Source organism: Epinephelus lanceolatus, chromosome 10 (genome assembly GCF_041903045.1).
Source record: "Epinephelus lanceolatus isolate andai-2023 chromosome 10, ASM4190304v1, whole genome shotgun sequence".
Taxonomy (NCBI): domain Eukaryota; kingdom Metazoa; phylum Chordata; class Actinopteri; order Perciformes; family Serranidae; genus Epinephelus; species Epinephelus lanceolatus.
This window is the reverse complement of record NC_135743.1, coordinates 25,767,284-25,787,645: the sequence shown is the minus strand read 5'-3', so window position 1 is coordinate 25,787,645 and position 20,362 is coordinate 25,767,284. Positions and strand designations below refer to the sequence as shown.

Below are 20,362 nucleotides of genomic sequence, written 5' to 3'. Positions count from 1 at the left end.
CTTTTGTGCATGAAAAATGTTTTATTTGTTTTGTGTAGAGCTTTTATTTTGTTAAATCTTAATGTATGCAACAAAAACGCCAAGACTCAATTTAAGTCCATTTTAATGCATCTGTCTGACAATAGTTTCTCAGAGTAAACATGTGACCTCCACTGTTTTCCATCAGAGGGAGACAAAGTACACGCTGTGCTGCTTCAATGTCCGTAGTCATATAGAAACAAATGAAAGAGGGGTTACTTCTCTTTCCCTCAGTCACTCTTGTCTTGGTGTGAAGTGGTTCAACTTTCACATGATCATGAAGTGTAGAGGGAAAAATACTCACCACTGATACGCAACACTGACAGTTAACTTTCAACACAATCCGGTAAAACCAAGAACACAGCCTGCATGAATCAGACGTGGTTTCTTAATATTTTTATGCAATAATAAAAATGACACATTGGGCACTTACTGGATTGAAACCAGTTTGCCTTGATTTTTTTAAGCTACCTCAGAGATAAAGAAAAAACTGTGAGATTGTATTACAATGTGTTTGTATGCTTCATTGAAGCTTCAACATATATTATTGAAGTTTTTGAACCCATAACCACCCATATTTTTAGTGAGTTTAGAGCTGTCTCTGGCGTCATTTTTATCTTACACACTTTCAGGGAACTCACTCACATTTGCTATCTTTGAAAACCCTGGCGTCTTGACAGGAACTTAAAATAAAGAAGTTTGAGCAATACTTGCCTGCGTAACATGTCAACAGTGATGGACCTGTTCAGAACAGAGTGTCTGTATCATGTGCAATGCCTCGTACAGTACAAGCTAATTCGGAAGCATGGCTTTGCAAGCGACCAGTTACTTTACACTGGAAGAAGTGAAAATACAGCAAATTTTTAAATAAATAAATAAAATAAAATGAGCTACCACAGGGAGAAATCTAGTTTGGTTAACTGCTTAAAAAAGTGGCGTAAAAAAGTAATAAAATATAACACAAAACAGTCACATGCCAGCAAAAAAACAATGTCACTGGTCATAAATACACTAAAAAATAAAACATCCCACTATTCATGGGAAAGTTATGGAAGGTCAGCTTTGGTTTTATACAATGTCCATCACTCAGGCAGCTGCCTCCAGAAACTAGAGTCTAGTTGGGGGTGTTTCACCATGCAGGATTACTCAGTTCGGCAGGTAACTTCTAAAATACATAGCAACAATCACCTCTGATTCGTTGTGGTGAAAGGGGGTCCAATTATGTTAGAGAAGTCAATGGTAAAATGAAAATGAAAAAAATATTCCTTCACTTTTATGGCCTTAAGCTGATTGTAGCTTCAGTAGTTAGCTACACAAAAAATGCCAAATACTAACTTAGCTACTTGAATCACTATATGAGTATGAATGTAGTTGAAAAATCAGCAAGCTACTGTAAATGTAGCTAAACTACTACTTTAATTAGTTGCATGTTGTTGTAGTTCACTGCTCCCAATGTTTTGGCTTGCTGTGAGTCTTTTTAAAAGATTGAGACAAAACTCCACTGTTACGTTCATGTACAAAAATATATTTATTTGAAATGTTCTGAAAATGCAGACTTATTTACAACATCGAAGCAAACAAGATCTTCAACATAAGATACAGTATATTCTCAGTGGGTACAGTCTGTCTTCTTCTTCAGCAGCTAAAAGATTTCCAGACTGGGCTAAAGTGACCTCAGCTTCAATATAAGTTTAGTCATTTATAGTTTCGTGTTCACCAATGCACAACTTTTTGTTCTGTTGGCTATCATAAGTGGTTTTCTGAGCTGTCCAATGTGAGGTGTTCCTTCATTTCAGCGAAAACAGTTCTGTATCACCACTGTTAAAAACATTGGATTCAACTTTCTCCAGGACAGTTTATATGAAGCCCCGCTGTCCTCTTCTATCTGCAGAAGAGCATGTCGACCAGCAGCTCCAGCAGATCAGCCTGACCTATCACGGGCCGGAAGAAGAGTTCAGTGATGAGGCTGGGTGTGATGCTCTGCAGTGTAGAGGCTGTGAGGAGGATTCGAGCAAAGCGCTCCTGGTGCCCAGGGTGAAGGAGCTGGACCACCTCGCTGAGGGCGTGCTGAGCTTCCTGTTGCAAGCCTTCAACAAACAGAGCTGCCTTTAGATCTGGGACATCTGTTGAATGTAAAGACAAGGAATTAGATGCTGTGACACACATGCAGTATAATGCAGCAGTGACTGAAATTTTGCCCCTGAGACCCAAGTGTTTTATGTCTTTTATAATGGACAACATCAGATGAATACACACCTGGATTAAATATCGTGGTCCCTTTGAGGTATGCGTATTCCTTTGGACTCAAGTCCAAACTCCAAAACTTTTTGAGGCAGGATTTGAGTTTGCTGACACCTGCCATGGTGGGCTGCTCCCTCTCCATCTCAGGGCTCTCCTGACGGTTTAGGAGAATCTTTTTCAGCATGCTGTCAGCAGGTGTGTCCGTCACCTCAAAATCCACACGCTCCTGGGCCAGACCCAAGATGAAGAGCGGTGCCCAGCAGCTCTTAAGAAGTGCGAACTGGTCATTTGGTGGCATCTGGTTAAAAGCTGGCAAGTTTTTCATGAAATGGACAGTTTTAACCAGAACTGCTGACGCTTCTTTGCAGATCTCAGATGGCCTTTTCAAGCACACTGTCTGTCGCAGCTCACAGTTGCATCTATGAGGTATTGAATTGAAGCAGTTTTGGCTCGGTTTGCTGTTATCCATTTGGCTGAGGATGTTGAAGAGGATAGGATTCGATAGCCTGTCGCTGCTGGCAGCACAATGACACCTGTTATCCATTTTTACAGGCTGTAGAGGTCTACAGTGAAATGCAAGTGGCCTCTCACAGGATGGGCTCTTCATGAGCGTGTAAGTAGTGTTGCTGCTTCCTCCAGTGTCCCTGTATTTATAAGGCCAACCCACCCCTGCTAAGTGGACCTTGACTTGTCAATACACTCTCTGTGAAAAACAACCATGTGCTCTGCCAGATGACTGATGGAATAACCCTGGGAAGCTGATAAGCTTTTCTCAATGAAAAGAAGCTGGTGGAGTAACGCCTGGATATCAAGAGGGTTGGGCCTTATCTTGTGGCCGGTGTCATTAACCCAGGCAGTACCAAGCTACCAAGGACTGCAGAGGTAATCAGCTCCATGCTGTGTCCCTGCACACTGCCAGCTCACACCTGGAGAGCTGGACAGATGCCAAAGCACAGCAGCAGCATTGACCTGTGAGTTAAGTCCTCATGAGGTATAATAGCATTTTTTTTTTACATCTTTCAAAGACATGTATGTCATCCTGCAAACAGCACTGGAATTTTTAAAATGTAATTTGGTGGTAATTGGTGGTATAAATCTGCCCAGCCTGTTTTATGTTTCCCCCAAACACCATAAAACCAGGATTTTGATATCATTTTTTCAGATAATTGTTCAAAATGCCTTCTGTAAATTGTCCTTACTCGTAAAATGTCAACATATGAGTCCAGCTGTAGCTGCTCAGACAGTGCAGCTTTTAGTTAGATGCTAGCATCATGCTCAAAATAATAATGCTAACATACTCATGCTAAGCAGGTGTAATTGTTTTTACCATAATCATCATGCTTTTAGTTTGGTTTGTGTACTAACAATTGCTAATTAGTAGTAATGACAACATTTTTATTTAGTTACTCATAAAATGTCAATGTATGAATCTGACAAGTTTACCACTATGCTAGCAGCTGTGAGGCAAATGCTAACGTCATCATGCTAACATGTTTACGATGATAATGCTAACACATGCCAAATAGGTGTAATTTCTTACCATGGTCATCATCAGTTTAGCATGTTACCACACTAATCTTTGCTAATTAGTACTAAAGGCAAACTTTTATTTAGCTTATCATAAAATGTCAACATCAGTCTAATAAGTTTATCACTATGCTAGCAGATCTGAGGCTGTAGCAACTCAGAGAGTGCTGCTTTGAGTTAAATGCTAACATCATCATGCTAACATACTGATGCTAATCAAGTTTTTTTGGTTGTTATTTGTAGTTTGTTATCATACTAACAATTGCTTAATATTTTTATTTAGTTTCTTATAAAATGTTAACATATGACTCTGACAAATTTATCACCATGCTAGCAGCTATAAGGCTGTAGTAAGACACAGTGCTGCTTTGAGCAAAATGCTAATGTCATCATGCTAACATGTTTACACTGATAATGTTAACATATAAGTAGGTGTACCTTTTTTAACCATCAAGAAATTTTAGTTTAGTATGTTAGCATACTAATCTTTGCACTAACGGCAACATTTTATTTAGCTAGTCTAACAAGTTTACCACCATGCTAGCAGATGTGAGGCTGTAGCTACTCCGACAGCGCTGCTTTGAGTTAAATGCTAACAGCGTCATGCTAACATGCTTAGAATAATAATGCTAACATACTGATACTAAACGGGTGTTTTTTGTTTTTTTTTAAATTATAATTATTTGTATTTTTAGTTCGGTTAGCATGCTAACAATTGCTAATTAGCAGTAATGACAAAATGTAATCTAACTACTCATAAAATGTTAACATATGAATCTGACAGGTTCACCACCATGCTAGCAGCTGTAAAGCTGTACTTATGGTGCGTTCCAGGCAGGCTTCTGAACTCGTAAGTCACGACTTCAAGTCACGAGTTACGACTTTGTAGCGTTCCAGGAAAGTTACGGCAAACTGCCAGTTACTTCCTGTTTAACGTTGAACATATTATGTTAACATATTATGATTACAACGTGCAAATTTATTTTACATTGTCCTAAAGTCTATTTCTCACCGTGTATCAGACGCAGCATCACCGCATCCACAGGGGCTGCCACATTTGTTTGTGGGTTATGTGATGTCAGAGGTCGGAACTGGGAGTACATCGATTTGGTATGAGTTCACGGGTGGGAAGTTACGGCTTTGACTGCCGTTCCAGTGAACTTTCACGGGTTACAGGTTGTGAAAACACGAGTTACGGGTTGCCTGGAACGCACCATAAGACAGTGCTGTTTTGAGCAAACAACCTTACAACATATGCCAAGCAGGTGTAATTTATGGTCATCATCCTAGTTTAGCATGTTAGCGCACTAATCTTTGCTAATTAGCACTAAAGACAAAATTTTATTTAGCTATATGTCAACACAAATGTGAGGCTGTATAGCTATTCAGACAGTGCTGCTTTGACTTAAATGCTAGCACCATCATGCTAAGATATTAATAATAATGTTAACATACTGATGCTAAGCAGGTTTTTAAAAAAAACATTTTTTTTAGTTCGGTTAGCATACTAACAATCAAAAGTTTAGTCATTTTAACAGATGTGAGACTGCTTGGTCACAGTGCTGCTTTGAGCAAAATGCTAACGTCATTATGCTAACATGTTAACAATGATAACGTTAACATGCTAAGCAGGTGTAATTTATTTTTTTTTTTTTTACCATGGTCATCATCTAAGTTTAGCATGTTAGCAACTAGTCTTTAATAATTAGCACTAAAGACAAAATTCTATTTAGCTACTCATAAAATATCAAAATATGAGTCTAACTAAAAAAAGGTGAATAAAAATAAGGATAATTAATGTGACAGACTAGCTCGCATTGTATTGTGTATCATATCGTATCTCGCATTGTATCGTATCTTGTCTTCTGAGTTTATCACCATGCTAGCAGCTGTGAGGCTGTAGTTAGACGCAGTTCAATTATAATGTCGTGATGCTAACATGCTCACAATGATGTTAGCCTGATATTCTGATGCTACGCAGGTGTCATGTTTGTCATTTTAGTTTCGCATATTAGCATGCTAACATTTGTAAGTAGCACTAAACACAAAGTAGGCCTACAGTTAAGGCTGATAGGAATGTCATTAGTCATAAATCAAAGATAGGAAGTTAAAACTGAAGATTTGAGATTAATGATGACACTAAAATAAAATCATTTAGTGTCAAGATTACAAGGATATGTTCCAAATTGAATGGCAAGTCATCCATCAGTGTTTAAAACATTTCACAGCCATAACAACAACAACAAAAACTCAACAAAAACCATCTACTTGAAGTGCATTTTCCTTCAGCAGGTCCTTAGATGCATTTATGCGTCATCTCTTACAGTGGTATTGTTAGATGGATAAAACTGTTTTTATTTTGAAACAATCAAAGTTGGCCAAGGAAATTCAGGAAATTCCAGTTTATGGCCTCTGTAACAGGCAGTACAATGTTCCACTTGTCATTTAAATGAGTTTACCCTAATTTGTTATCTTCCCTGTGCCTGGCACAGAGGCTCAAGACTGATAAGCTAATTACTTTATTGCTGTCACAAATAAACAAACTTCTAATATTCAATGACAAGTTCCCTTGGTTTGGACATTTAGGGCCATGGCCCAACTAAAGTGTTTACCACACTGTATAGTGACAGGTGACACAATATATAACCTATTATGCTCTTCTTTATTTTTGTGGGGACACTGGCTGCACAAGCCAAGAAGCCTGAAAGCATCATTATGGAAGTTCCAGAGGAAGATGTGAACCACAGAGCAGTGGAGTCAAGGTCAGCTCATAAAGTGAATGACTACAATAAAGAGATTACAAGCCAGACACAACTGGCAGCACCAGTCACCGCATGTTTGTTTTACTTCATCAGTGTCTTTACTCATCCCTTCAAAGAATGCTCTAGAAGAGGTTCACAGCCTCATTTTCTTTCCTGGAGTGATCTCATTACGATACACTACAGTGATTATTCATGTAAGACGTGACATGTCTAAATCATAACGGATCTCCGCTACGAAATGCATGATAACACACATTACGCTATCTTTGAGAATGTGATCCTTTCAGTGAAGTGACCTGTAATGCACTCAGGAGGAACTCGGGCACCATGAAGCAGGCTGACAGTTGTAAATGCTTGCGATAAGACTTGTGTTTATAGAGGTTAGGAGCAGGCAGAGACGGACACGGAGGACGACCGCTTATCTCCGGCAAGACAGTAAAATAAAATGTCCTTCATTCTATAAGTGGAACAACTGCTGTATTCTGAGATCAAGCAGGCGAAACAGTCCAGGTCTGACAAAGCATGATGTAATGGGTGGAACCTAAAGAATGTCCAAGCCTTTTTGATTATAAATATATCATTAAAATACAAAACAAAAATCTATGATGGCACTTGACAGTGATAGCATTATTAAATTGTTAAAAACAATAGGACAATTATTGAAATATTTTCAAGGGAATTGTGTCTCCATATCCACTGAAACACAGTTTGCCCTTCTGGTGAGATTTTCCTCTAAATATTGACTTTTTTGTTTCCTCAGGTTTTAGTCTACCAGGTCACTGAACTCTCCATGGACGCTGTGGCTGGTACATGACACTTGACCTTGGCCTACTGCTAATACAGCCGAGGGTTATTTGCCTGGCTCCCTTTTCACAAGGTCATCAACCCAGAGGTGATAGTTATTCTTACACTTGCAACTTGCAAGACACCACAAATTCATACAAACCAGAACAACAATGCCAAACATATGTTTTCAAACAATAAAATGTGTATATAATTTCCCAATCAAATGTTCTTGTCTAAAACAAAAGATTCCTTTTTCAGGCTTTTGAGATAAAGTTACCAACTTCACCTCATCAAAATAAAATGACCATTCCAAAATATAGATCATCTGTACACCAGGATATGTCAGGGTTTTGAAATGCACAAGTGATATGGATTTTCGTTTTCTTCTTTATGCTATGACATACTGTAGCACAAGACCCTAGTGGCACCTGCATACATACTAAACTAATATAATGCTAACATATTGCTAAGCTTTAATACATTTAGATACTGACAAAGGGTAGCTAAGAATATCAAAAACAAAGTACTGAAAGCTGGCATTAAATACTTGTTCATATTTAAAGTCTGCTTAGTTATCATTAGATTAGATATTTCCTGATTTAAGTTATATTTTGTGCTGTATTTCATTTAGAAGTCCTTCTATGGATGAACTGTGTCAGGACACACTGAGGCATTTCAGAAGCTCTTTTTCTTTTGTTAAAAAAAGGCTTTTAAAATATATTTTTTAAAATATTCTCCAAGTATCAAAAAAAGTATTGTTGCTGGCACAGGTACAAAAAATGTAAACAATACTGAGTCCTGCACTTTAATTGTGAGGCTTTATCTACAGATTATGAAACTACTAAAGGCCACTCCAGTGCAATGACCCATGATTGGTGTCTTTTGTGACAAGGTAGCATATCTTGTATAGCTCCTCACAATTATATATTTTGATTTTATTTTCCAGCACAGATGAATATTTGGTGCATGTATTTGTGAGGCTCTAAGTGCCCCCCTGTATGCAGCGGGGCTCTTCCTTGTGTGATATATGTGTTAGAAAGTTTTATTCTTTCAGTACCTTACTTGTAAGTTTTGACCTAAGATCGAACTTCTGACTCACCTTTATGTTGTTAATAATTCATTTGTAAGTTAAATGAACATGACATGTTTGAGTTTTAACATGGGCTTTTTAATATGGGCTTACACAGGACAGGATGGCTATGATGACTCATGAAACTACGTGTGTAACATGTATAAGTGATGTCAGAGTCCAGACACCCGGCTCTAGTTTTACTGCCTATTACTATCAAAACACAGTGATAAAAGTTGAGGTGAAGGCCAGAGGAAGGGTTAGCCGCTGGGATAATGACCTGTGACTTGTTTTCTCTCTGAAAGAGGTTAAAAATGTAGTGACGTGAAAGACGTCACATTTTGTAATTTCCATCCCTTCAGTGAGCTTCAATGGTATTTTACTAGACTTGGTTCCTTTTTGTCTAAATCAAAAGCAGATATGTGAATAAAAAATCGAGCCGGGGTGCTGTGTCTTTCAATAGTTATTTAAGTCTCACAGTTTCCTTTCTAGTTTTAACATTTTAACTTTGAATGTTATCAAAGATGCAGTACTGATTACTATCAGTGTAGTGCTCTATGAGTTTATTTTTTATTACTTTACACTGATTTTTTAAAAAATAAATTCCTCTAGTTATCCAAGAAGAAGGATTTCTCTTAAAAATGCCTCTTCTATGTTATCACCTATCTCTCCCCTTTGTACAAAGGGTTTTTTGTTTGTTTGTTTGTTTTCCCTGTGTTAGAGAGCTGTGGTTGAGTCTACACCACTGATATGGCCTGTAAAGCCTAGTGAGACACAGTAGGGGCTAAACTGCTGTTAATCTATTTAAGTACGTCACTGTCAAAATAAAAAATCCTGGATATCAGGGAAATTTAACCGTGGATAAGATACACAGCAATTTCATGGTGAAGATATAGAAACAACAATCAGGGGGGCCCTTGAAAACGCCTGGAATGAAATATCTGGTTTTGTTGGCAGTTCGTTTTTATTTCTAAGTAATACATGCCATGACTAAATTAAAATTGGCTGAATAAATCAGTTGAAAGACTGAACTTTGCATAAAAAAGTGGAAGCTCTCTGAGGCCCCTCTCACACTTCAAAAGCGCTAAATGGTATAGTCTGTCCCCAAAAAAGGGAAATCGGAGATCCAAAACAAGGGAATAAAGACAGAAAGAAAGAAAGGCAGAAAAGGGAAAGGAAGCAGATCGACTAAAAAAATCATGGTGCATGAGAGAGACATCGATCAAGAGAGACTGCTTATGCAAAGGGCCCAGAATTTGGTGCTACACATTTGACAATGCATGTAGATACAGTAAACCTTCAAAGATTATATTCATAGTTGATTATTTAGGCCAAGTTATTTAGTACAAGAGATTATGATAGAGCTATGAAAACAAAATCACGCTAGTATCCTTGAGCATGGAGATAATGTATCTTGTATATGTATAACTTTTATGTAGAACCCCATACTTAATGATCTTTATAACTTATAAGGGCCACTCTTCAACTATAAAAAACATATATACATATTTACAGAGATGTATTGATACATTAGGGCAGCACGGTGGTGTGGTGGTTAGCGCTGTTGCCTCACAGCAAGAGGGTTCCCGGTTCGATCCCGGTGTGGGAGCCCTTCTGTGCGGAATTTGCATGTTCTCCCCGGCAGTCCGGCATCCTCCCACAGTCCAAAGACATGCAGATTGGGGACTAGGTTAATTGATAACTCTAAATTGTCCGTAGGTGTGAATGTGAGTGTGAATGGTCGTCTGTCTCTATGTGTCAGCCCTGCGATAGTCTGGCGACCTGTCCAGGGTGTACCCTGCCTCTCGCCTGATTTAAGCTGGGATAGGCTCCAGCGACCCTCAAGAGGATGAAGCGGTTAGAAGATGAATATTGATACATTATTTTCGGTAATATAACACTGGCACTGTCATTTCTATTACCATATGTCTTTTCCATCACAATAAAAAAGGTGATAAAAAATGATTGTTGTGGAAATTATATTTTGTCACATTTTTACAAACTCATGATATGTAAGCTTGCTAATGACAGTTTTAGGGTTAGCATTAAATATACACAAAATACACATTATAAATTTTTGTTTTTCCTGTTATTTGTTTTTCTTTTAAAGAAAATATGAGCAGTTTGGAAATGATAGCTACTAAACATATTCTTAACTGGACAAAATTTCACCTTGATTTGGTATTTTATTTCCCTCCATGGAGTTGAGTGTCCTCCATCCATGTGCTCTCCTGTTACCTAAAAAAAGAAGAAAAAAAATCACTGGATTTACATTTTGTACAGTGTGGTGAAAATGACCATAACCCCTAGGGACAGGTATTCTTTTTTATGGGAAAAAATGCACAAAACACAAATATTTCATACAACACATTATATATTTAATTAAAATATTTGTATCATTTGTACTTGAAGTTAATATTAGATCAATGTCAAATTAAAACATGGTTGAAAATCAAAAATCTGGCTCAAGGACAGAGGAAATATAACAAAAACCAGACATAAAAGGGCAATTTTTATAGATTAAAAATCATGACTGAGCTATCTTTTTTTGTAAAGAAAAGAAAGAAGAAACTGTGAAAAAAAAAAAAAATAAGTGAATTGTTTTTTTCCACTTATTTCTGACAGGGACAAAAAAATATAATAGTTGAACAAGAACCCAAAAATATAAATTAGTGGAGTAGCTTTTTCTAACGTCTTTAGGAAGCGGAACTGACGTCATTTCTGAAAGCCGTTGCGATGACGTTTTTGGTTTTTATTCTAGAAGGAAAAAAACAAACATGGCGGACTCCGAAGCACTAGGTCCTGTGTATTTGGCAGTTAGCAACATTCCCGTCGCTTTTCGCTCCGCGGACCTGAGAAATTATTTCAGTCAGTTCATAGAAAGCGGCGGTTTTCAGTGTTTTCACTTCCGACACCGACCTGAGGTCCTCAGGGAGTCCGAGGGGCCCGAAAACACCGTGTGTGGTGAAAGTGAAGAAGGCAGCTCAAGGTGTCAGGAGACCGACCAAGTGACAGAAAACAGCTCCGTGAAGAAGCAGATGGTGAAGTCGTGCTGTTGTATCGTCTCAGTTAATGCTAAAGACGCTGACAGATGTATCAGGATGTATTCGGGGAATCACTGGATTGACTCAAAGGGCAGTTGGCTGTCCAGACGCTGTGTTATTAAAAGAATAAAGGTTTCACATGACAAAGGTGAGTGAAAGTTTGCTTCTTAAAATGTGCTTTGTAGTTAGCCTAACGGGGATAGGGGGACAGAGAGATCACTACCATTTTTGTCCGGACTTGACACATTTTTGTTGTGCCATATTAAAGGGCCACTCCGCATATTTTGTAAGCTATGGGGAGCACTACTCGGCCTGATATGACAGCTTTATAATGGTCAATTTGCTGTGGCTCTGCATGAGGCTTTGGGGACTATAAATCTGTAACATAAAAGCTTTACACAGGAGACATGACGTTGATTTCATCGTGGGATCCAGTGTTATATGAGCTCGACCTAATGGAGGCAACAGTAAGGACAATTTGACCTCTGTTGCTTTGATTTTAACTATTCATTTTAAATATATGATTCTTGTGAGTCATTCACCACTATTGAATATGCTTAGTGCAAGTTATGAGAGTCCAAACTGATACCTTAAAACTCCCTCATTAGGCTAGTAATGAAGAAAACAGGAAACAATCAGGGAACTTACTAATTGTAAGGTACAACTTTTACTAAACACCAGTTAGATAAACAGTGTAGGAACTATATAAATGGCCCCATTATGTGGGTGTGACTGTTAATTACTTGCAATTAATTGTCTTTTTCTGTGAAGTGTTACTGCTGTCTGTATATCTAACTTTTTTAATATTATTCTTCAGATGATGGGTCATTCCCCTATAAATCGAAGCATGAGCAGCGGTACCGGGTGTCCCTAACAGAGCGTTTCACAGAGGCTGACCTCAAAAGTTTACCCGAACTGAATCCACCCGCTCTGATGCAGAATGGGAATGTGGGCACGCCAGTGAAAGTGTTCCTACAGCTCATCCAGTCCTGCCGATTGCCTCCGCGCCTCATCCGGAAGTTGGGCCTCACTTTTCCCAAGACCAGTTCAAACCGTCGCTACGGCAATGTACCTTTCCAGTATCAGGACACTTTGACGCTTCCAGCCACAGAGGAGACTGTGTTAACAGCTGCTGGACATGAAATAACAGGACCAGGCACTTTGGCTACTCCGCCCTCAGGACGGAGGCAGCGAGCTGATCGCACAACAGAGACTGATGAGCCACAGGAAGAAGAGGAGGAGGATACAAAGTCAAATGCAGATGATGTGGGTTTAAATTCATTCATATATAATGTGTTAAATATTATGCACTGTTGATAATAGCAACTGTTGGCTGACTTGTCATCGTCATTCCTTCACTGTGGTTTGACAATTATTCATATGGTTGGTTGTAGGATGATGACTGCTGTGAGGAGTGGGAGCGCCATGAGGCTTTGCATGATGATGTAACGAGCCAGGAGCGAAGCAAAGAGAGGCTGTTCGAAGAGGAGATCGAGTTGAAGTGGGAGAAGGGCGGCTCGGGCCTGGTGTTCTACACTGATGCCCAGTACTGGCAGGAGGAAGAAGGAGGTAAGCAACAAAAACATGAATCATATAGTTTTCCATATTAAAGTTGTATACTTCTAGAGGTATGTATTAATGTATATTTAGAACAGAAAAATCACATATTGATGGTTATTGTGTATTGTTAAATTAGACAGCTTAAGTCCACTCTATGATTACAGTAATAGACATTAAAAGATAAATGTTGATGTGTGCGCTATTTTGTTTTGATTCAAAGCACATTTATATATTTTGAATCATAACTGCTTTGAATGAAGTGTATTTGTTTGATTAAATATTAATTATATTTAATGTCTCCTTCTGTCCTTTTTTTTTAGATTTTGATGAACAAACGGCAGACGACTGGGATGTTGACATGAGTGTTTACTATGATAAAGGTATGTCAAGTTTGTCTTGGATCTGTAATTGCCGTAATAGATGAAGGGGATCAAATTACCTCTGCAGGATCAGTTTTTCTATAACCCAGCTCTCGTTCTCACAGATGGAGGTGACATGGATGCCCGTGACTATGTCCGAATGCGGTATGAAAAAAGGCTGAGGGACGGTCTTGAAGATAGGTCTGGACACAGTCAGTCTATTGGCAGCTTTGAGAGGTTCACTAAGGTAAGAGGGTGGCCTTTAATTTGATTGCCATCTTTTCTACCCAAGCCTATATAAGCAATTTCCTAATGTTTTTTTCTTTATAGGGCTTTGGCCGTCGTTTGATGGAGAGGCAGGGCTGGAAGGATGGTGAAGGGTTGGGACACAGTCAGATTGGGATTCCTGACGCTCTTGAGAATGACGGCCAACATCCCAATTGCAAGAGAGGCTTTGGGTGCGTATGACCGGCAAACAAGATCAACAAATTAAATACTTGTAATTTTTTTGTATACTAGTGAGTAATCCTTGTATTTTTCTGCAGGTATCATGGAGAGAAACTGCTCTTGCATCCTGTAAAAAAGGCCAAAACAGATTTTCATATAAGCACAGTGTATGACAAACCCAAAGACATAGATGGAGGCGACACTTTGCTGAGACGGCAACCAAACACGAGTATGAAGTACAGAGGCTGGCAGCCAGGTGGCAGCGTTGGACCAAGAAGATGACATTAATTTAAATATTGTTTTTCTGTAGTATTTTTACTCACGTATTTGTCAGTATTATTAAAATATTTTCAAACCTCATATTCCACTTGTGCTCATTTTTGTATTTTTCTACAATTATGTAATGTCTCAAATTGCTGACTCACTATTACACGAAAACGTCTTCCTGTGTCACATGTATGGGATTTTATGAAAATATATTAATGATGTAACATAAGGAGCTGGGCTTAAATTATACACGAGGCACTGTCACAGAGGTTAGGGTGGTGCACTTTTGTGGAATGAAAAACTCTGCTCTTATTTTGACATCTCGGTACGTAACCCGGAAGTACTTAAAACTAGCGTAGCCATTTAGCTAGCAACAGTTGTACGCATGCAAACATAACGGCGGCAGACGGTAAATATTTACCAAATGCTTATTACATTTACAAATGAATGTCCATAAAGTACCAGATAATGTAGCTAACATTAGTTAGACTTACCTCTGGTGACATAAACTTTTAATAAACCACAGTTAGGAAGTTTTGTTTGTTAATGTACCTGAGTGTATTGACGTTCAACTATGTATTCACTCCTGCCTTAGTTAAGTGTTCGTACATTCAACCTTTATTTGACCAAGCTAGTCATTAAAAACAAATTATTATAAACAGTGAAAGCCTGGTAAAAGGCAAACCCTCCTCAGGGACGAGGGTGTACTATATTAATATTTTACTTAACTAAAATAAATGTTGGAAAGCCTGCACTTGACTCGAGCCTCTCACATGCTAATTTCTGACACTGATTGATGTGACCCTGTCAGGTGACAACAACCTGGATGCTGACACCCTGCAGAGGACATCACATGTGGCCCCTCTCACATCCTGCTCCCATCTAATGTGACCGTCTCCAGCTCACCAGTCCAGTGGCACTGACACCATGTCCACCCAGACAGGAGTACCGCCTTCCCTGCGCTTCGGGCAGGTGGTCATTGGACCCCCAGGCTCAGGAAAAACCACCTACTGCCAGGGAATGCAGGAGTTCCTTACTAACCTGGGACGCAAGGTTGTTGTGGTGAACATGGACCCCGCCAATGAAGGGCTACCGTATACCTGTGCAATAGATATCTCAGAGCTGGTCACCCTGGACGATGTCATGGAGGGTTTGAAGCTTGGCCCCAACGGTGGGCTGCTCTACTGTATGGAGTATGTTGAGGCAAATCTAGACTGGTTAGAGAACAAGCTGAAACAGCACAGTGACTGTTACTTCTTGTTTGACTGTCCTGGGCAGGTGGAGCTCTATACCCACCAGAGTTCAGTGAAGAATATATTCTCACAGCTGAGCAAGTGGAATTTTAGGGTGAGCTTCTTAAACATACTGGGATGGGAATGATGTTCCCTGAGCCCTAAACCTATGCTTTAGTTATTCACTCATCAGGTACATACAGTATTAACATAATGCAGATTATAAATCTTATGACTATCGTTCTCCCACACTTTATCGCTTCTTTAAGCTCACAGCAGTGCACCTGGTGGACTCACACTACTGCGCCGACCCAGCCAAGTTCATCTCTGTGCTGTGTACCTCGCTGTCCACCATGCTGCATGTAGAGCTTCCACATGTCAACATCCTCTCCAAGATGGACTTGATTGAACAGTACGGCAAACTGGGTATGTTAAGTGTTGTTGGCTCTAACAAAATTAATGTTAACACACAGAAAATATTACAGATGAGGACTGATGCTTCTTACTTAGATTTCTGAGGAATACACCAGTAACTGTATAACTTATTCAGAAACTGAGTTATGTGCGCATTTTGATTGTAGTATTAATTGTAACATTTTTTCTGCCTTGATTCTTGTACAGCCTTCAACCTTGACTTCTACACAGAGGTCATGGACCTGACCTATCTTCTCGACCACCTGGCTGCAGACCCCTTCTTTAAAAAATTCCGTCATCTAAATGAGAAGTTGGCGGAGGTCATACAAGATTACAGCCTTGTCTCCTTTGTGCCTCTCAATGTACAGGTATCACTCTTTGCTGTTTATGAATAACTTCTTGTTTTACATTTCAAAGAATGACCCTCAGGCTCAATGTACTTTATACTGCTGGTGGTACATTCTAGCGTACTCTTCTGGGACCTAATATTGCTACAATTCCACTGAAATATGCTTTAGTAAATTAAAAGTACAATCACAAAGGGTTTCCTGATTCAGAAAGGGCTTAGGTGGCTTAAGATAATATTGACGCTAAATTTCCATCTTGCATGTTGCACTCCTTACACACAAAGATTCTTTGAAATAACAAACAAACCAAAACAAAGGTTATTACTCAGAGAGTACCAAATGTGAAGTCTGCTTTGAGGTAAATCTGAAACGAGCAGATGTAGGGCTCTTCTCTTTGCACTATATTGTGCCTCCTCGTCTCCTCCGTTCTCCTGCCTTTGATCTGGAAATTGATCTCAGTGCACCATTTTTAAAGATGTAAAAATTCCTAAAATGCATCTCAAGGAGAGAGAAAGCTTGCCAGAGGAGCAATGAGCAAGGATGCACTTGTGCAAGAGTTTGCACAAGTCTTATCAGCACCAAACCCATGACATATAAAAGAGGTGTGACACACACCTGTTGCCTTGACTCCTCTCTCCTTGCGTGTCTTCTTTGCCGCCTCTGCTCACATCTTGGGTGGGAGGGACGAAGACGCGAGGAAAGGATTGAGGAAATGAGAAGAGTGGCTAATTTAGTCTCGCCAGCCATAACAAGCACGGCATATACGTATACACAAATGAAGCCTTGAGGGCTCAGTGTCTGTGTGTGGCACAGAATAACCGACAGAAAGATAATAAGTGTGTGTTTTTAGACTTACTACAGTTTATTAAGACTCATTTCATGTTTTGACTGAAAACAAATTGGACACCAAATATTAATTTATTTTTATCTCGCGTCATATTTATTTTCTGTTAAATGATGCGAGGCCACTGAGAGATATTGAGTGGACAGCGTAATAAGACTTCCCTCATTATATTTTTGTAAATGGGTCATGAAGGAGTTCAGTACCTGAGTATAACTGGCCCGAACATGTTAAACTTGTACATTAATTCGCTGATGCCAAAATGGCTCTCCTCCAAGAAATTCCTCAAAATCACTCATGGCATATTTCATCTTTTCAGCAGGTAAATCATAAATCATTTTTAGCATTTGAAATTGAGCACTGGATCAATTTCCTGCAGATGGATTGGACTGTTAAAAGGGAGTGGGCTGTCTGCACACTGTATTTGTTCCCTGGCATTATTTCTTTATGGAGACTGATATGATCCTGTGTGTGCACCCAGAGACGGGAGTCTAGACCACTCTGCCATTACTGCATATGGGGCTGGGAATATATACAAATGGCAGGTTGGCGCTATTGTTTCCATCATTGTGAAAACTCAGCTTTGATGCATTTGTGTATGTGTGTTTTTTTTTAACTCCTTTAAGTTAAACAGCCAGTTGTTACTGTGGTTACAAAAGGTGCTTAAACACAGCAAATTTAAAAGAGCAAAAACACGACACTTTTGACCTTGAGAAGGACAAGAAGTACAACTCTCAACATTGGAGGGAGTTTGGGATTTTATAGCTTTGTATATATGTGTAGCTTATCCCAGAATACTAGACCATGGTAAACACTATCCAAGGCCAAACAGGCTGCACTGCCATATTTCCAAGAGAGTTTCATACTCCTTTAAAGGGAAAAGTCTACCTGTATGCTGCTCATGCAGTAAATCTACCAGGTAAAAAATCATTATGAAAAACGAGTGAGGATATATGAAACCAGTTAAATCTAACATTGTCTTGTGATATGACATAGAAATGATAAAAAAAAAGAAATACAATTAAAGCACATTATCAAAGTTTCAGTGAGTTTCTTCAGCATATCTTTAAAGGGTAGCCTCTGTGTTTTTCCCCGCTTCTAAGCAACTAATGCGAACAACAATTTTTGAAACTAGTCCAGTATTGAGTGTAGAGCTGCAGCAGGCAGCTGTGAAAGAGGCGGCAAGGGAACCACTTGGGGCATTTATGCATCCACATTTTACGTCCACTGAAGGTGCTTATTTTTGCCACTGATAGGCTCATATTGTTATTAAAAGTATCTGACAGCATTATGGAAGGGATCACTACAGAAATAGACCTTTTTGTTTAACAAGAAACTGCCCTAAAATCACTATCGCTAAGCCCACCAGACTCCATTTAAATAACCAGTAATTTAAGCATGTATAGAGACAGCATATTTTCACATCTGTCTGGGTGAATCAAGGGTTTATTTCAACCAAACCAGAGTTGGTGATTGTTGGAGCAGTGTTAAGATGAACCAAAATGTTTTTTAGGAGTTTTGTTTTGTGTCTGTCGACTTAAAATAAAGCGTGTTTAACAATGATTAAATTACTGTTTATTTAAATGGAGCCTGGTGGGTTTGGCGATAGCGATTTGGGGGCTGTTTCTCAATAAACAAAAAGGATCTTACTCATTAACAAAATGGCCTCTTTCTGTAGTGATCCTTTCCATAATATTGTCAAATGATTGGAATAATAATCTGAGCCTTCAGTGGCAAAAACGAGCACTTTAAATGGTCGTAAAGTGACGGTGCACAAATGCCCTAAGTGGTTACATTGCCACCTCTGTCACAGCTGCTGACTGCACCCCCCTCACTTAATACTGGACAACTAAAAAAATATTGTCTCCATTAGTCTCTTGGACACAAAAACATGGGAAAATAGGTTACCCTGGGTCATCCTCTAACCATCAGTAAGTTGCAGTGAATTTCAGCAGGGAAAACCCCCTGATCTCATATGCTTCTCTTTTCCTCTCCACAGGACAGAGAGAGCATGATTCAGGTCTTACGAGCAGTGGACAAAGCCAATGGCTACTGCTTTGGAGACCTGGAGGAGAGGAATCTGCAGGCCATGATGTCAGCTGCTGTGGGGGCAGACTTCCAGTTCGACTCGTATCCTTTCCTAATCACTATGGTGACTCACTGTGACTCATCTGGTTGGAAATGAAACCTTGAGATACACGGGAGGTGGCTGAAAGACTGAATACTCTGCTAAAAAGTAACCTGAATCTGACAATATACATTTTAAAAAATGTGTTATTATTGTTATGTTCTCCTTAACAGCACTCCAGTACTCTCGGAGTGCAAGAGCGGTATCTTGGAACCAGTGGAAAGACTGTGGAGGAAGAAATGATGGATCTGTAAATTGAGAAGCCCAAATAAAAGGACAAAACTGGTTGCCTTTTTAGCATCAGTATACCAGGGGAGTCTTGGCAACATCCATCTCACTTGGCCTGAATTCTGAGCCTCTCTACAAAAGCGGTAGAGAGATAGGAACTAAATTTGGGTGCTGTAGATGCTTCAAGGTTGCACCACACCTCATAAAAATCACAGTGAGGACGACTGAAGGGAGTGGATACAGAGCTTCACTTGCCATCAATAAGAGTGGTGTGATTTATTGTATTTTTCACAAGGAAATCATCAAAAAATTCTGTTACAATATCTTAAAATATATCAAATGTAAAGACCCTCAGTTTTGTTTTATTAGATGTTTATGGTCCCCATATTTTTTGTGAAAATACATCATGGGTAAGTTGTATCCACTCTTAAACAATAAAGTGACTGTAATATAAACACTGTTTTGGGCCTTCTTTATGAGAATGAATTAACTGAAAATAAAAAATCATGCACATACTGCTTGCTGCTTCTTTTAGGTTATTGGTGCATAAATGAAATCACTAAAGAATACTGTGTTTTGTGTGTTTGTTTTAGAATTGGAGAAGTATGGCAAAGATTATACAGAGGAGTTTCCTCGTGCGTGCCCTTCTGCTATGTCCGTATATTACTTAGGAGTATGTGTGACAGTAAGATACAGAGAACAGACAGCGTATTTCCCTTGATATGCAGCGGAATATAATGGAAGTTGACGCTCGGCAGTGCCTCAGAGATGCAAGTGCAATTTGAATGTGTGTGTGTGTATGCAGTGGATGGGTAAATATTAACATGATCTGTACATATTCTATGTTTATGGAACAAACTGTAATATTCCTATCTCCAGGTGAAGATTCAGTCAATTTGATTTCTAAGTTTTAAGATGTACTTGGGTGTCTGAACAAATGTAATACCAAATATTGTAACATTATGTCTATTTAAGTGCTGTGTTTCTCTATAAGAACAGTGATACAATTGCAGGGCTTCCTGGGTATTGTGCAACATGCTGGGTAAAATCCAACACATTTAAATAAGTCATGGGATTCTTAGTAACAGCATG

General features: G+C 39.1%; 3 protein-coding genes across 3 annotated transcripts; 2 read left to right on the top strand and 1 right to left on the bottom strand.

The window, feature by feature from the left end:
- Nucleotides 1-1,522: 1,522 nt before the first annotated feature.
- Nucleotides 1,523-2,898, bottom strand: nr0b2a (nuclear receptor subfamily 0, group B, member 2a). Its single transcript, XM_033640225.2, has 2 exons — nucleotides 2,275-2,898; nucleotides 1,523-2,141 (listed from the first exon to the last, which is right to left on the bottom strand). Exons 1-2 carry the CDS (start codon nucleotides 2,864-2,866, stop codon nucleotides 1,900-1,902), a joined length of 834 nt encoding a protein of 277 aa, XP_033496116.1. The 5' UTR covers nucleotides 2,867-2,898; the 3' UTR covers nucleotides 1,523-1,899.
- An 8,252-nt stretch (nucleotides 2,899-11,150) lies between these two features.
- On the top strand, nucleotides 11,151-14,175 carry gpatch3 (G patch domain containing 3). Its single transcript, XM_033640017.2, has 7 exons — nucleotides 11,151-11,595; nucleotides 12,265-12,713; nucleotides 12,842-13,016; nucleotides 13,328-13,387; nucleotides 13,492-13,613; nucleotides 13,697-13,824; nucleotides 13,912-14,175. The coding sequence occupies exons 1-7, from the start codon at nucleotides 11,181-11,183 to the stop codon at nucleotides 14,093-14,095; spliced, it is 1,533 nt and encodes a 510-aa protein (XP_033495908.2). The 5' UTR covers nucleotides 11,151-11,180; the 3' UTR covers nucleotides 14,096-14,175.
- Nucleotides 14,176-14,395: 220 nt separating this feature from the next.
- gpn2 (GPN-loop GTPase 2) lies at nucleotides 14,396-19,725 on the top strand. The gene is made up of 6 exons (XM_033639989.2): nucleotides 14,396-14,489; nucleotides 14,892-15,427; nucleotides 15,582-15,738; nucleotides 15,934-16,094; nucleotides 18,914-19,044; nucleotides 19,224-19,725. Exons 2-6 carry the CDS (start codon nucleotides 15,008-15,010, stop codon nucleotides 19,294-19,296), a joined length of 942 nt encoding a protein of 313 aa, XP_033495880.2. The 5' UTR covers nucleotides 14,396-14,489; nucleotides 14,892-15,007; the 3' UTR covers nucleotides 19,297-19,725.
- Nucleotides 19,726-20,362: the final 637 nt, after the last annotated feature.